General features: G+C 40.1%; 3 protein-coding genes across 5 annotated transcripts in view; 1 reads left to right on the top strand and 2 right to left on the bottom strand.

Moving 5' to 3' along the window:
* Nucleotides 1–15513, bottom strand: part of LOC102517211 (cyclin-dependent kinase inhibitor 2A) — a 38931-nt gene that overhangs the window by 21037 nt on the left and 2381 nt on the right. The window contains exons 2-3 of one of the 3 annotated variants that reach the window (XM_032477596.1): nt 10052–10253; nt 9287–9520 (exon numbers count right to left, since the gene is read on the bottom strand). The gene's annotated coding sequence lies outside the window, so the exon portion shown is untranslated. Of the gene's footprint in view, nt 1–7245; nt 7462–9286; nt 9521–10051; nt 10254–15513 lie in introns of those variants that run through there. The other 2 variants (XM_032477595.1, XM_032477594.1) reach the window with 2 other exon arrangements.
* LOC116663068 (tumor suppressor ARF-like) lies at nt 5187–7690 on the bottom strand. The gene has a single exon (XM_032477598.1). The coding sequence runs from the start codon at nt 7550–7552 to the stop codon at nt 7190–7192; it is 363 nt and encodes a 120-aa protein (XP_032333489.1). The 5' UTR covers nt 7553–7690; the 3' UTR covers nt 5187–7189.
* On the top strand, nt 7786–8974 carry LOC116663066 (proline-rich receptor-like protein kinase PERK10). Its single transcript, XM_032477592.1, has 2 exons — nt 7786–8199; nt 8339–8974. Exons 1-2 carry the CDS (start codon nt 8145–8147, stop codon nt 8839–8841), a joined length of 558 nt encoding a protein of 185 aa, XP_032333483.1. The 5' UTR covers nt 7786–8144; the 3' UTR covers nt 8842–8974.

Raw genomic sequence — 15513 nt, 5'->3', positions numbered from 1 at the left:
GTTTTATTCTGGGCAAGAAATAAACCTCTGAAAGAAATTAATCTTTCTTTATTATGAGATTCAATGGCTTTTAGAGCTGACAGGACTTCAGTTATCATATTGCATTATTGTTCAGAATTTTTTCATTCACTCAATCAGTATATGTTTACTGGAACATACATGGTTGGTACTGAATGAAAAAGAGGTCCAAGGGAGTTAAGCAACTTTGAAAACAACAATTAACCAGAAGAGATGGAACTGAAACTATGTATGTGTGTGTGTGTGTGTTTGTGTGTGTGTTTGTGTGTGTGTGTGTGTGTGTGTGTGTGTATGTATACCCACATACTCACTCAAGGGCAGCTATAAAATGCTATGTGAGGGCATTTGTGGCAAGATACACACACAATTCAATTTTGCATGTATTACTAGTCAATGGCTTTTGACAGACCATGCAACCTCAAGCTGAGCCTCAGTCTCCAGTGTATGAAATGAGAGAATAAAATCCCTGAAGCATGAGGATAATATGACAATTAAATGAGATAATATAACTTAATGTGTCTAATACTGTTAAGCTCCTTATGATTATTCTGAGGGAAAAGAGAAAGCAAACTTGACCGTGTGCTTTTGGAAGAAAGTTTCAATAAGCTTCTTTTAGAAACTGTGTTACATAAAATATATTCAGCTTCAATTATTCAGCATGTAAATTGAATGGAGTAAAATTCAAAGTATCCCATGTTGTATGTACATTTAACAATTATTTCAGAGTTAAAACACACTGCTTGTTCTACAGGTTGGGAAAGATTAGCGACTGGGGGGATTCATTGTTCTTTGGATAGCTGCTGTTTCTTTAAATTGGGTGAAAGAGTTGTACAGTTGCTGAGTCAGATGATCTGGCAGCCTGAGAGATTCAGGGCAAGAAAATGGTGGCACTCAAAAAAAGAAAGTAAAACAGAAGCTTTCCCCCCCCAATATATCACAAAGTAATAGGTGTAACATTAGAAAAATATAGTTTAAAAGCAGAAAAATATGGTTAGAATTTGAAAGGCATAATATTTTACTTTTTCTTATAATTGCACATTGTTTTTTAGCTTATAACATTCATATGTATTTCCTTCCTCGTCAGTGTGCTTTTACAGACACAAATACCCATCATTTTGTCTATAAGTGCTTTACTCTATTATGCCTACATTTTACTGCAGTTTTGCCTTGATCGTAAATAAATATAATTTAAAACTGTGAAATACTGGTGTTTTCTTTTTCTTCTCTAACATATTGTTAGCTTGTTATGTTTACTGCCTCGTTCTGGTTTGGAAAATAAAATAAAATGAATGAAATCCCTTATCTATCTACCTATCTATCTATCTATCTATCTATCTATCTACCTACCTACCTACCTAAGAGTGCCATCCATCCTATGTAAACAAGGATGAGTGTATATAGTGTTTCAAAAACATATCATAAATGACTTTTGTGGAAAATTTCTATCTGGTGCTACAAGTTTTAATGCACAAGTGTATCCTGTTACATCTTTTGCCCCAAAATATGTTCTAATTGTAGAAATGTGGCATCTAAGAGATAATCTTTTCCAATTCAGATGAAGGATCACATAATAATAATAAAGGGCCTCCCTCTTTTGGTAAAAGAGCTCCTCCAATGTTTATTCAGATTCTCAGTGTGCTTCCTGGGACCCAAAGTATAACTGACTGATTCTAAAATTTTAAATCTTACCTAAAAGCTTGGACCTCAATTTAAAAATAAATAAGAAAAAGTAAGGTTAAAAGAAAAGCAATGCAATGTTGATCAAATTTGTCAAATGGTGTCCCAGTGAGCCACCTGTAACAGAATCTTCCTCATGTGCTTTTAAGGTTCAGATTTCTGATTCTTGGGACCCATAGCAAATCTGCTGAGTCAAATTTTCTGAGACTGAACCCCAGAAATGTGTATTTTAAACAGCAGCCCAGGTAATGCTGCTGCTGATAACCTTTGTCTTACTTCTTGATCTCTCATTATTTTCGTGCTTAAATTAAGAAAGTAAGGACATATTTATTTACACCATTCTGATTGCACAATTTTATTATTAGTTTCAATTTGCTTAAAAGAGTATCTTTGTTCATACAATTCTGAACGTCTACAATCTACAAACCTTTTCTTCCTTGGGAAAAAAAAAAAGCCCTCCTGGCTTCACAACAATTTAAATAAGTTTTGAGGTTTTTTTTTTTTTTTTTTTTTTAAGGTAAATGGGAAAACTGAAAGCTAGTTGAAGAATTAAAAAGTCATTTATGATAGAAAATAAAAATCAACAATTCTTTTTCAAAGGACCTCTGAGGCATTGTAATTTTAAAGCTTGTAGTTGATGTTTTTAACTGCCCCCCCATTACTTCTTTCTGATTATGTAGCTCTGCCCAACTGCAACAGTCATTCTAGGGTTTATGAAATAAATACCTTCACTGAGAAGCAGAGATTTTCTTCAATCCTCACCTCTTTAAAAAAAATGCTATTGATGCTTAGTAAATTCAATAATTGTCAATATACATGGGATTGCTGAACACATACTGAAATAGCATGAATTAAGATAATCTGCAGAGGTCCCAAATTGTGGGCATTTTCTAAAATGGAGCAGAGTCTTAAAAGAATCTTCCTTCTCCTACCGAACAAAGCCTTACTTTATTCCCAAGGTTTTCTCCATCAGTTGGCTTACTGACATAGAAGTTGATCTTATTTTAATACTTACTGATGTTTTTTTCATTCTAATAAGTGATTTCATTCTTTTTAACTAAGGGGGAATCTATTCAAACATGAGGGAAGTTTCAGCATAAGAAATCTGTCGAGAGACATCATCACTGGAAAAATATCACTGGCCATTCTCCTTGCACCTCAGAAAGAGAAACAAAGAAGAGAAGACCCTTCAATACTCTGGTCGCCATCTGGTCTGGAAGGGAATGGAATGGCCAGGGAACCTCAGAAGTGCCGCGGACCCCTCGACCCCAGAGTGAATCTGTCGCACTCTGCCCCCTCCCTTCCAGAAAAAAAGGCCTAGCCAGTTTCAAGCTACAGATGTCGGCTGTCATACCTATACCTCGCACGCCTCCTGAGCCCACTCAGACTGCCTGTCCCCATCCCCTCCCCCCCCCTCCAGGGCAGCCCCTAACCTGCTCAGCTTTTAGCCCCTACTTTGCAGTTACTGTTACTCTGATAAAAATCTTACCTGCGGAAATAGATGGGGTGAAGGATGAGGCCCCGGGGAGGCTAAAAGTAGAAGGGGTTCGTTCGCGCAGTGGGGTGAGAAGTGGCCAGCGTCTAACTCTTGGTGGAGGGTCCTACCCCAGCGGCCAATAAAATCTCCGGCATCCGAAGCGTCTCTAAGACTTGAGAGGGTGGGGAGATGTGTCCAGGAGGGTGGTTGGAGCTGGGAGGTGGTGGAGGCTAGGCGTGAGCAGTTTCGAGTCTCACTTCCTACTCTAGGGTTCTGGGAACACCCGTTGCGACCCCAGCCCCGTTCTGAGAGGTGGTGAGCCCCACTCTGAAGTCGTCCGCTGAGGGCTTGTGAGAAGGGATCCCGAGAAGGACGCACGTTCTGGAACCAGAGAGGCCTAACACCGGCCAGGCGCCTTGGAAACAGGTATAGCTACCCACTTATCATTAAAAAAAAACGAACTACATTGTGAATTGGCGCAGCGTGCGCTAGAGTCTGAAGTCAGAACCCTCTCAGGCTTTCTCCAGACCTTAAAGCCACAGTCTTCTATAGGATACCTGCACAACTCATCTTCCTCACCCTTTCTCACTCCTTCCCCAAATAACACTAAGAAAGCTCTTAGTTCATCGGTACTGTACGGTCGTTTCAGTGGCAAAGGCTTTGAAAATAATTAGTGATGGTCACAGAATTTTGGAAAACTCAAATGAAGAAATAAAAGAACACCAACCATCCTGAGGAAGCCACCATTAATATTCTGGAATGTTTGTGTGTGTGTGCGCGTGAGCATGTATGTGTGCTCGTGTGTTGTGTGTGTGTGTGTGTGTAGGGAGAGAGAGAGGAAAAGAATAAAAGTTTACTGTTTTGAATTTTTAAAAACTGCCTAACTTTATAATGTAATAATTTTACATTCTATTATTCTTCAAAAACATGATGATATATAATTTCCCAGCTCTGAAATACTTCAGACCATAATTCCAGAGTGTAAGTGTACCATAATTTAACAACCTGATTGCTAGAATTTCAGGTAATTTTCAATTTCTTGCTATTATTTGTCTGTATTGGTCTTTGTCAGAATATTTCCTTAAGATAATGCCTTCATATAGAAAAACTGAATAAAAGTGTATGGATATTTTACAATTTCTTGATACATAACTGTAAAAATGTTCTTGCCGGTGGCTGTTTAGAAAAATTTACAAATCTTCAGTCAATAAACAGACACAAGATTATTCATCAGATGTGTGAAAACCAGAATTCAGAGAACTACAGTTTTTTAAAAAGCTATTCAATATAATACTTTTATATTTAGAAAATGAAACTATACCCATTGTTTACATAATGTAAGCTGTGGCATTAAAGCACCACAAAAACTTTTTATCAGGTTGGATTTTGGAGTAGACAGGATTCCCTGGCCTAGGGTATTTTAGGATGGAGTAGGGCAAGTAAGATTGTTATGCTTCTCAAAAAAGACTAAAGGTTTTAAAAGAGCAAAAACACTGGGCCAAACGTTCAGCCTTCCTTTAAGAAAGTATCTTTGAGGTGATGTGGACCATGTTACTATCAGGAGTCATTCACATATTGAGAAAATGGTTTAGCTTAACTCTACCATAGTCGTTACTAGTGATGAACTAATATGTAATTAGCAGACCTGTAAAATATTATGGACATACATAACAACAGACTGTGTCACTGTTGCCTTAGGATGAGCATGGACTTTTAAAAATTCAAGTCCCCAAAGAACTGAGCGAATATTAAGTGTTGATTTCTGAAAGGATTATTGTTCATTTAGAACACATATAAGCTAGGGATCATGTACACATTAGGAATAATAGTTTATACTACCTGTACGATGCTTACCTTGATAGGACACATGCTCTTAAAGGAGAGAAAAACCTCTAAGAGTTTCCAGATAGCAGTAAACAAATAAATATTTAAATTCATTAAAAATGACTATTTTGTAAATACACTCAGGTAGAAATAACAAATCAATTAATGAAATTAATCAGGCATGTGTGGATAAGAAACTAGTAATGTGGAATTTTATTATTTACACTTTCCAGTCATATAAAAAAGTCATAATGAACATACTTGCAGAAACTTTAAAAGACGTTAAAATAATAACACCTTACAGATCTGTATTGTTAAATAAGTCATACAAGTTATTTTTTAGCACTGTGACTCCCAAGGAATTGTGTGAATCCCAACATACATACTATCCATACATATTCTGAAATCAATAAAACCAATAGACATAACACATTAATATGAAATATATAATTATGTGTCATTTGTAATTATACTTCCAGATATTTATATACATGTATAATTTCATATATGAAGTTGGAGAATTGCACATATTTTTAAAACATATTCTATTCTATCCAAGTCATATGTTCTGTCTTCAGCTATTTGTTGAAAATTGGGCTTTTCATATAGTCAATGCATTTTTAAATAGCTTTCACTTCATTTCAGAAAATTGATATGTATCTTAAAAATGAGAAATAAATGGCTATTTTCAATGAAACTATCATTTTCATATGTTAACACTTTATACAATAAACAGACTATAAAATGAATATTTCTGTAATTTAAATTAATCACAGTATTTACAGTATGTATTCCTAAAATTGAAAAGATATAATTATAGTATTTACATAGATTAAAACTTCTACTTTGTTACTATAGATTTTTGAATGCAACCTAATTATTTAAATAAAGTAGCTTTATATACAGAGTAACATTAACAGCAATGAGATCCAAAAACATGGTGGCTAAATGTTTGCTGGTATGGATAAAGCACCATTTAAAAAAAAAGGATCCTATTAATGTTATAAAATGAACTAAAATCAAGTCCAGCAGCACGCCATGAAATTCTTTACAAAGCTCCTTCTACTAATTCTTAAAAAGCTGAACTTTCATAATAATGTGAAAAAGAAAATGTGTATTCTCCCTATAAATTGTTTGTAGTTTTTTTGTCAATAGAAATTGAGGCACTTAATTAAACGTCTAATTAAAAACGTTAACAGTTTTACATTTACATGTCAAAAGGTCTATTTACGTTACAATAAAAATTAATTCCCCCTCTGCTAGCCTTTGCTTTTCCAAAACATATATTCCCACGGAAATAGTGCCACAAGAATGGTAAAAAAAAAGTGAAGTCTCATTAATTTGTTTTTGGATTTATTATCCAAGCTTTAATTAGGATTCCACATATTGTAACTATATGTATATATAATATTTCAATTATTCTAGTCATAGGAAATTACATCGATGATGTAAAGATTGATCTGATGTGGGTACAAAACTACCTAGAATTCTTTTTTCAAAAAGTAGGCCTCACTTTTTAAAAAAGTGTTAATTGGGGCCTGAGATGACTAAAATCTGATCAGTGTGATCCTCAGACTCCTCACTGTACGTCTATCGGTTGCCAGACATACGGGCATTGTCCCGAGCATTTTAAATATAACCAGGCCGCTAAAGAAGAAACCTCCATCTCACCAAGAAAGTCCACCTCTATTGACTGCAAAAGCAAGTGTTTGCTCCTCTTAGCAGTTACTGATCCTTCGATCAATGTTACTATTTCGGGAAGTCAAACTCTGTTCGAGCCCCCACCCTCAAACCTCCTCCACTACTGGAAGGAGGGAGGGTTGACCTCGCAGGAAGGTTGGGGAGAAAAAAGGCGGTATCCAGAAAACTGAGACCGTTAGTAATACTTTCCTCCAGGGCGCAATAAAGTGCCTTAGAAATACACCTTGTGTGTGTGTGTGTGTGTTCACTGACTGCCACCCAGGAAATTCAGGAGTGACTGACTTCTAAAGTGGGTTTAGAATCTCCCGGTATCCCCCAGAGTTTCACGGGATTACTCAGGTGGGTGAAGGGGGCTCCAGGCTCAAAATACTAGAGAACGGCACTTCTAAGTAACAATAACCCGTATGGGGAGAAAGTGGAAGGAGCCTCCCACACAGTAACAACCTCCTCCAACCTCGTCCGGAAGATGTTTTATCTGAGTATTAGACTATATCAAACAAAATCATCCAAGGGCCGATTGTGCCCGGGATTTTCGAGGCCTTTCCTACCTGGTCTAGGATGCGGCTGCTGCGCTCTGCGCTGGCTCCTCACTAGCATCAGCACGAGGGCCGCAGCGGCCCGCACACCCGGCGCTGCCCACTCACCCGCTGGCCGCGCGATGTGCACCACGAAAGCCCTGACTCGCGGCGGGCCGCACGCGCGCCGAATCCGCACTGTGACCAGGAGCCGGCGCACCATGTTCTTGCCGCCGCGGAGCTCGGCGGGCGCAGTGCCGCCTTTTGGCTTCAGAGGTAGGCAGTTCGGCGCCCGCCCCCCGAGTCGCACACTGAAAACCGCGCACCGCCCCCCGCCCATCCCCGCCCCGCAGGCGCGCACCCGCCTTCCATGCGCGCGCCCGCTCGACCCCGACCTCCCCAGAGCTTAGAACCGTTCTGCGCACAACGCGCGCGGGAAAGGCCGGCAGAGGCGCCTGGCGGCGCGCGCGCGCGGGCGGCTAGCGTCCTAGGTTCCTCTCCCTCCCCCCAACCTCCTCTTTCCCGCCCGGTCCGCGCTCCCCCCCCCCCCACCTTTCCACCCTCCGCGCGGGCGCCCCACGCGGTGACAGCTCAAGGTCCTGACGCCACAACGCATCTCCAGGCAGCCCGCCCCCTCGCAACATCCGTCACCTGACCCTGCCATATCAGGAACCGCCGCGGTCCCGCTCGCGTCCCTGCTTGCCTGTCCCCCTTCCTTTATTATTCGCGCCCTTCGCCGAGGGTCCTCCATTTTTCCAAACCGGATTATTTAAAAGAGAAAAAGAAAGAAAGAAAGGGGGGGGGGGAAGCAAAGTCATCTCGTAGCTCTATCCTCCATTCAGGAGGCTGGATGTTATTTTTGAAAGAAATGGCGCTATGTTCCACTTCTAGATTTGGGAAATGAGTGAAATTAAAGGAAACTGCTGCGACATATGGACACTGCGTGGCGCTGGCGCCGCTGGAGCGGCGGGCCCGGGGCCGGACCAGGTAGGCGGAGCCGAACCCCAACCCCTGTTGGGTCCGGGAGCCCTTTCCCCTCCCTGTTCCCGGCGTTGCGGAGGGCTCTGGGCTAGGCCGACAGTCCATTCACCAGAATTTTTATTTTCGCTTTTAACCTCCGGCGCAGCGAAGCATCTGAACGCTTCTTCCTCTTTCCTCCGCCCGTGGTGCTCCCCTCCCCCACCAGCTGCTATTCGCTCTCCGCGAGGCCCGGCGTCCACTGGTCGTTACGCCCGCGGCGGCCCGCAGCCGCCGCCTCCTCCTCCCGCCCGGCTCTCCGACACCCTTCCCTCTTTCCGCCTGACTCCTCAGCGTGGTCCCTCTCCTCTGTCCTCTCCTCCTCGTTTCTTCCACATCACTGTTCCTTTCTTTCTGGACACCCACCCTGCTCCTCGCGCCGCTGTGGTCCTCTCTGCACAGGAAAAGCAGGGGAAGGAAAGGAAAGAGCCGCATAAAGCAGGGGTGAGTCGAGGACACCGCGGCGGCCTGAGGACACGGAGGAGCCGGGTTCCAGAGCGCTGTCTGACGGGTCCCAGCTCTCTGGCTGGATGGAGCTCTGACCCGGGCTCGCCTGCTCCCCGAAGGCGGGTGGTCGAGCCCAGGCCGCCGCTTTCAGGCGGACGGCGCTGACCCGATGCTCCAGCGTCCCAGGCCTGAAGTCAGTCTCGATCGGCTGAGAGCCTCGTGGGCTGGAGGCGCGGCCTGGCCGACCAGGCATGTAAGAGAGGATGTGGGACTAGGCCCAATCTTCGGAACTTGAAAGGTGGCCCACCTCGAAGTGGCTTCTTTTATATGTGCCCGGACCTAGTGGTTGAGCTGCAGAAGTGGATCCGCAGCGTGAGAACCGACAGGTCCAAAGGATCTGAGCCCCTCACTGTCTGGAGAAGGCAAGTGAGGCTTGGATGGTGCAATCACCGTACTGTAACTGAGAGGCCAGTTCCAGCGGCAGGCTGCTTCCACTCCCCACCTCTCACCTTGGCACAGGATGTAACCGCCTAACGGGCCGGTTAAAGTGAGACTTAGGGACCAGGCTTAAATAGCCACTCATTTTTACACACATCTTTTACAAACCTACCTCTCCCCTCTCCTGCAGGACTCCCTCAGAATTTACCAAACGTCGGGCTCCACACTGAGGCTGCTTGCCACTCCTCTGCGACAGAATAAAAGGGCTTTTTCTGCTCTTCACAAGGCTAGCTCTTTCTCCTTCAGGTCTGTTCTCAAGTATCCGGGCTCAGAGACTTTTCCTCTTTCAGGCACCATCATATCTCCGTATTTCTTTGTTGTTTTTGGTTTTGTTTTCCCTAAAGCACTTACCATACAGAAATCATCGTAAGTAATTGTTTGTTTGTTTGTCTCTCAATAGTTAGTATGTAGTTAGTATGTAAACTCTGTGGAAGGCCCAACTTGCTCTGTCTTCCTCCTCCCACCCTCCGCACCACCCGTCCCCCACCCCCCAGCACAAATCTCATAGGAGAGATGGACTAGTAAACACGTACAATTATGAGAAAATTTCGCTTTATGGCAAACAGAGGGGGGGTACTTTAGGGAGTGGGGGGATCAGAGAAAGCATCCTTGAGGGAAAATGTTGCCCAATCTCAGCATAGTATTATTTAAAGTCTCTAGAGAAGGGGAGGAGTTAGGGATTTCCTGGACCCCGGCAGTTTAATTAGCTGTGGCAATAAATCATGGTGAGTGAGGGTGAGAAGATCTGTATTACACATTTCTTGAAATTATTAGTCAGAGTTCTCCAGAGAGACAGTACCAATAGGGTGTGTGTGTGTGTGTGTGTGTGTGTGTGTTTGTGTGTGTGTGTATGATTTATTTTAAGGAACTGGCTTACCCAATTGTGGGGGCTGGCAAGTCTGAAATCTGTAAGACAGGTAGACAGGCTGGAGACTCCCAGAAGAGCTGATGTTGCAGTTTTGAGTCAGAAGGCAGCCTGGAGACTGATCTTTCTTCTTTGAGCAACTTCTTTTCACTTAAGGCCTTCCAATGATTGGATGAGGCCCAGGTGCATTATGGAGGATAATCTTTGTTCAAGTCTGTGGATTCAAATGTTAGTTATATCTAAAAAAAAAAAAAAACTTTACAGCAATAAAAAGACTGTTGTTTGACCAAACAGTTGGGTACCATAGACTAGCCAAGTTGACACATGAAATGTGACATCACGTTATCTCATTATGCTGGAGAGGTCTGCTGAGCCTCAGTTTCCCAGCCAAGTTTAAATTCAGAAGATTTGTCTGTGTTGATTGGGCCTGTATAGCTTAACCTATAACCCTTCTCTCTCCACCCAAACTTATTCTTGATAAAAGGAGAGTTGCCCACTTCAGAGGAATGCCATTTGAGTAAGACCAATGAGTAAAATTGTAACACAGTAAGCACTGTATTCGATGAACATAAATTTTACACCTTAAACTTAAATCCCATCTTCGTTTTCTTCTGCTGCCCAACACCTATGTTTTGTTAGTTGTGGTATGCAGGGGAATTCTATCTAATTTTAGTGTTAGACTAAGCAAAATACAATTATGAAGATGAATCTTTAGCAACACAACTAATTTGTGGTGTTCCAAAGACGTTTGGAATTCCAAATGATTTTTGATTATGTGCTCTTCAAAAACAGTATGATCAAAAACTGAACAGTGTTATTTGTGTGCACTTTCACTTATGTTACTCATTTTATCACCACAGTGGCCCTTTAAATCTGGGATTACTAATCTAGTTTACAGGTGAGAAAACTGAGGCCCAGAGGGACGCAAATCTTTGATTGCTTTATGGCCAGCAAGTGCCAGGGCTGGAATCATTAAGAAGTTCTTTGGACTACAAACTCTTTCTTTTGTACTAAAGGCCAAAGTCAATGGGGAGTGAGCTACTGATGGGTCATTTGTGCAGACAGAAGACCACTAAATATTGGAGCTTTTTTTTTTCCTCTCTTCCTTTTGCTTAAAAACTGACTTGCAAGATCTGAGTTTTAGATTGGTGGCAAATGATTTCTATTTTGAATCAGCAAATTCATCCAACAGGCAGAGATAGGAGGGGGCATTTACTTAACATATCTTGTCTGTACCACCCACCCCACCCCTAGTCATGATGTTCCAGGACACTAGCTTTTTCCCTCAGGTATCTCTTGATTATCAAATTCCTTGAGAAACGTCCCTACTATTGCACATGCTCAAAATGAAAAGCCCAAAGGTATAAGACAAAAGACACCATAAGCAAGATTTAAAAACCATTATTTGAACATATATGACAAAATATTAACTTCTAGAATACATAAATAAATACTGAAATGAGTAAAAAAAAAAAAAAAAAGTAACCCAGTATAAAAATTAGCAAAGAATATAACTGGCAGTTTAGAGGATGTACAAATAGTCAAATGGCCAAAAATACATGAAATTGTACTAAATTTTACTGATTAGTAAAGAAACATAACAAAAACACTGACATATACCTATAGGTGTGGCAAAAACTAAAAGGAGAGATGACACTGGCAAAGTTGTCAGAAAACAATCACTCTTGTGGGGAGGGTATAGCTCAAAGAGGTAGAGTGCATGCTTAGCATACACAAGGTCCTGGGTTCAATCTCCAGTACCTATTCTTAAAAAAGTAAATAAATAAACCTAATTATCCCCCCCCAAAAAAAACCTAAAAGAAAAAAAGAAAACAATCACTCTTACATTCTATTGTAACTAGGTGCATTCACTTTGGAGGGCAACTTCACAGTTTTTATCAAAACTATATGCATATACATCCTCTGTCTCAGCAAGTCCACTCCTGTACCTCATATAAGTGTGCAAAGAAACATGTACATAAATATAGAAAGATTTTACACACACACACATATACAGATATACACTGTATGTTTTACATGTACCCTTAGCCTCAGCAATATCACTCCTATAAATTGCTACAGATAGGTCATGTAAGGATGTGAAAAGGTTCTTTATAGCATGATATGTAGTAGGAGAAAAAGGAAATAATTTACATGGTTGTCAATAGGAGACTGGTTTTAAAAAATTGGGGTTCCTCCATAAAATAAAGAACTATGCAGCTGTACAAGAAATGAAGTGCATCTCTATATACTAATGCAAATTGTCAAAGACCTACTGCGAATCAAAGAAAACAAGTTGCAGAATGGTATGATCCCATTTACATTTTCCAAATGTGTGTGTTCGGGCAGGGGTATTTACCATTATATGTACCTATATATCTGGAAGGCTGATTACTTTTTTAAAATAGTGGCTACTCCTGGATAGTGAGAATGGTGGGTAGGGAGGTTTCAGGAAATTTTATTTTCTATACTGTTTGAAAATTTACCATGAACAAGAATTTTAAAGTAACAATGGAAATTTGGGGCTTCAAACCTAGAGGTTTTTTTTAAGTTTATTTTAGGTTTATCTTGATTTAAAAAAAATTTTAATTGAAGTATAGTCTATTTACAATGTGTTAGTTTCTGGTGTACAGCATAGAGATTCAATTATATAAATGTATGTATGTATGTGTATATATATATATATATATATATATATATATATATATATATATATATATATTCCTTTTCATATTCTTTTCCAATATAGGTTATTACAAGATATTGAATATAGTTCCTTGTACTAAAACCTAGAGATTCTAATTCGGTTGTCCTAAAGTTGGTCAGTGAATTCAAAATTTAGACCCCTCCAAGAGTAATTGAGAGCCAAGGTTGAGAACCACTTCCCTATATGTTGGTCTCAGATGACCGGTGTGGATAGCATCATTGTACAGATATAATAAATATCTGAGGGGCGAATGTAAAATAAAATGCCATGTAATTTTTCCCTAGAAAGGGGATGACATTAAATTCTTCTGTTTAAGGTGGGATTTAAACAGATCAAAAGGCTCCTGAAACCCTGGAATAAATTCATATACGATACCTCTAACAAAGGCAATCCAGAGATTAGAGAATAGTAGAGGATGACAAAATATTTTAGGCAAGGTTATAGCTTGTAACTCTAGGTGGCATATTAGGAGCAGGTACAGGAGTCTGTAAAGGGTACCACTGTGCCCTAGGAAAGGTGGTAGAGGTTAGTAACTCATAACCTACAGATGGAATGAGAAGCCATTGAGTATAAATATTTCTAACATTCACCCTTCAGAAGCAAACTTCATGTGTTGTCAATCTGTTGACCTTTCAGTGGCTTTGTGAACAGAATAAGTTGCTTACTGTTTTATACTTATATGTTATCTCTTATAAACATATTATAAAATACACTGACATTATTTATAACTTAGTCTGATAAAGAAAATGCAATTATTTATACTAAGAGATGAGTGAAATCTGAAGGACAATGGATAACCCTTACCTATCTGGTGTAGGACTGTATCAAAAGCTACCCAAACAGCAGACACTCATTACTAGTCCTGACTGCCACTCTGCCGTCTAGAGCCCAGTAACTGGTAACTAGTCAGAAAAAAGTGGAATTCTCAGGGAAACCAAGTTTTTAGCTAAGGAAAGAGGATGGGGAAATTTGTGCAGGGATAAGAAGGTAGAGGGGGGTTTGTTCAAAAAGAAATAGAGACCCAGACATCACATAAGAGAAGGTTGAAACAAAGTAGTACCACTCATATCATAATATAGACTATTCCAAAAATAAGATAGACAAAAAGATTATGCCTTTTGGGAGGAGGCCAAATTTTAAAGAAAAACGGGCATGGTTTAATCACTGTAATTGGTTTTCAGTTTAACTCTGTTGTAAAATATTTTCCCTGCCAGCACTGACTCTAGATCTACTGGAGGTCTAACGTCACGAGCTTCTGAATGGGAAGGGGATTAATAGGTGTTTGGGGTTCCTTTGTAAACTTCCAGTAGAATGTGAATGTCTGTGAGACAGCAAATCATCTTCATTCATCTCTTAGAGTTTTTTTTTCCCCCAGAAAAATCTTTGGTTTGTATTTATTTCAAACTTCAAATTAGTAAATCAGAATTGGGTGCTCAGTTGTGACATACATGCTGATTTATATTACTGTGTTTAATATGTAATCCATGCCAATTACATATTATTTCATTAGCAGCACTGGCTTCAAAGCACTACTTCCGTTATTACATAATTAACAAAGGGATGATATATAAAAGTTACCATTTCTATAAAGTATTTTTTGCCTTATGCAAGAAACTCTAAGTGAGGGATTCAAGAGGTCAAAAAGGACTCCTACCATTTGTTATAGCTGATATTGAGAAATGCTTTATAGAAAATCAAGACGGTAGGGAATGAGTAGATTCCCATCATTTTAGGCCTCGAATTATTTCACAAATCCTATCAGCTTGTAGACCATAACAGTTTAGTTTGATTTGATTAATTATGTTGAACTATTGACCCATTTTCCACAGAACACCACCATGCCTCTCTTCCTTCTAGTCCTTTTGTTGCTTTTCTTTTTGTCTCATTCTCGGCCCTCCTGAAATGGCAGACTTGTACATATTTAGGTGACACAGAGCTCTTCCCTGACCAGCTAGTTCCTACTAGCACCCAGGCAACATTTACAGACCTGAAGTTTCAAGGAATCCAATGGAAACAAACCAGAAAGTACAGAGGTTTAGAAATAGGTCTGTAAAATCCATAACAGCTGTTTACAGAGTTACTCATCTTCTAATGACTTTTCTACATATTTTAGCTTTCTCATGCCTTTGCACTTTCTATCTCTTCTAATATTCCCAACATTTTCTCCCAACATTTTCTCTTGGTTCTAACTCCTATACCAACCCCTTTTAGGTTAGAATCCCTTGTTATATGTGTACTTAAAAACCATTGTTTTCTTTGGGAACATTTACACTAGTTTGTGAATACCTACTTCAGCATTATTCTAATAAATGTATTCAGTCTACCTGCTTAGCTCACTTGAAGTGATTTTTTTTTTTTAGTGACTCTGAGTGACATGAGAGAAATGCAAAATGCAAAAGAAAAAAAATCAGAGGTAAGATGAAGTAAGAAAGAGCTTAAAATTAAGCTATTTTGGCAAAGCATCTTTTCTGTGCTGGTACCCATAAGCTTGTCTGTAATTTTCAGCTAACTGGTGGAGGTAGTGTTTATAAAGATTCTGCCCCTCTCTCCACCCAGGGCTCCAGAATTTAAAATGTGTCTTCTCTCCACTCCTCTATATAGCTTTTTGGGGGCTCATATCATGGCAAAAATCATTATTAATAAAATATAAGACCACATTACAGTCATGTGTGCAACAAATGCATAAAAGGATAAAACTTTAGTGATGATAGGGAGCTTAAAAGTAATCTAGTCCAACTCCCAACTTGTATAAATGAGGAAATTGAGG

This window comes from Camelus ferus, chromosome 4 (assembly GCF_009834535.1).
Source record: "Camelus ferus isolate YT-003-E chromosome 4, BCGSAC_Cfer_1.0, whole genome shotgun sequence".
Taxonomy (NCBI): Eukaryota; Metazoa; Chordata; class Mammalia; order Artiodactyla; family Camelidae; genus Camelus; species Camelus ferus.
Note: the sequence above shows the minus strand (reverse complement) of the source record. Positions and strands in the feature narration are given on the sequence as shown.

Excerpts from the sequence above, each read along its gene's own strand:
- LOC116663066 (XM_032477592.1), top strand. The coding sequence starts at position 8,145 with ATGGACACTGCGTGGCGCTGGCGCCGCTGGAGCGGCGGGCCCGGGGCC. Across the intron at positions 8,200-8,338 it reads CGGGCCCGGGGCCGGACCAG|CGAAGCATCTGAACGCTTCT; the intron begins GTAGGCGGAGCC and ends CCTCCGGCGCAG.
- LOC116663068 (XM_032477598.1), bottom strand. The coding sequence starts at position 7,552 with ATGGGCGGGGGGCGGTGCGCGGTTTTCAGTGTGCGACTCGGGGGGCGG.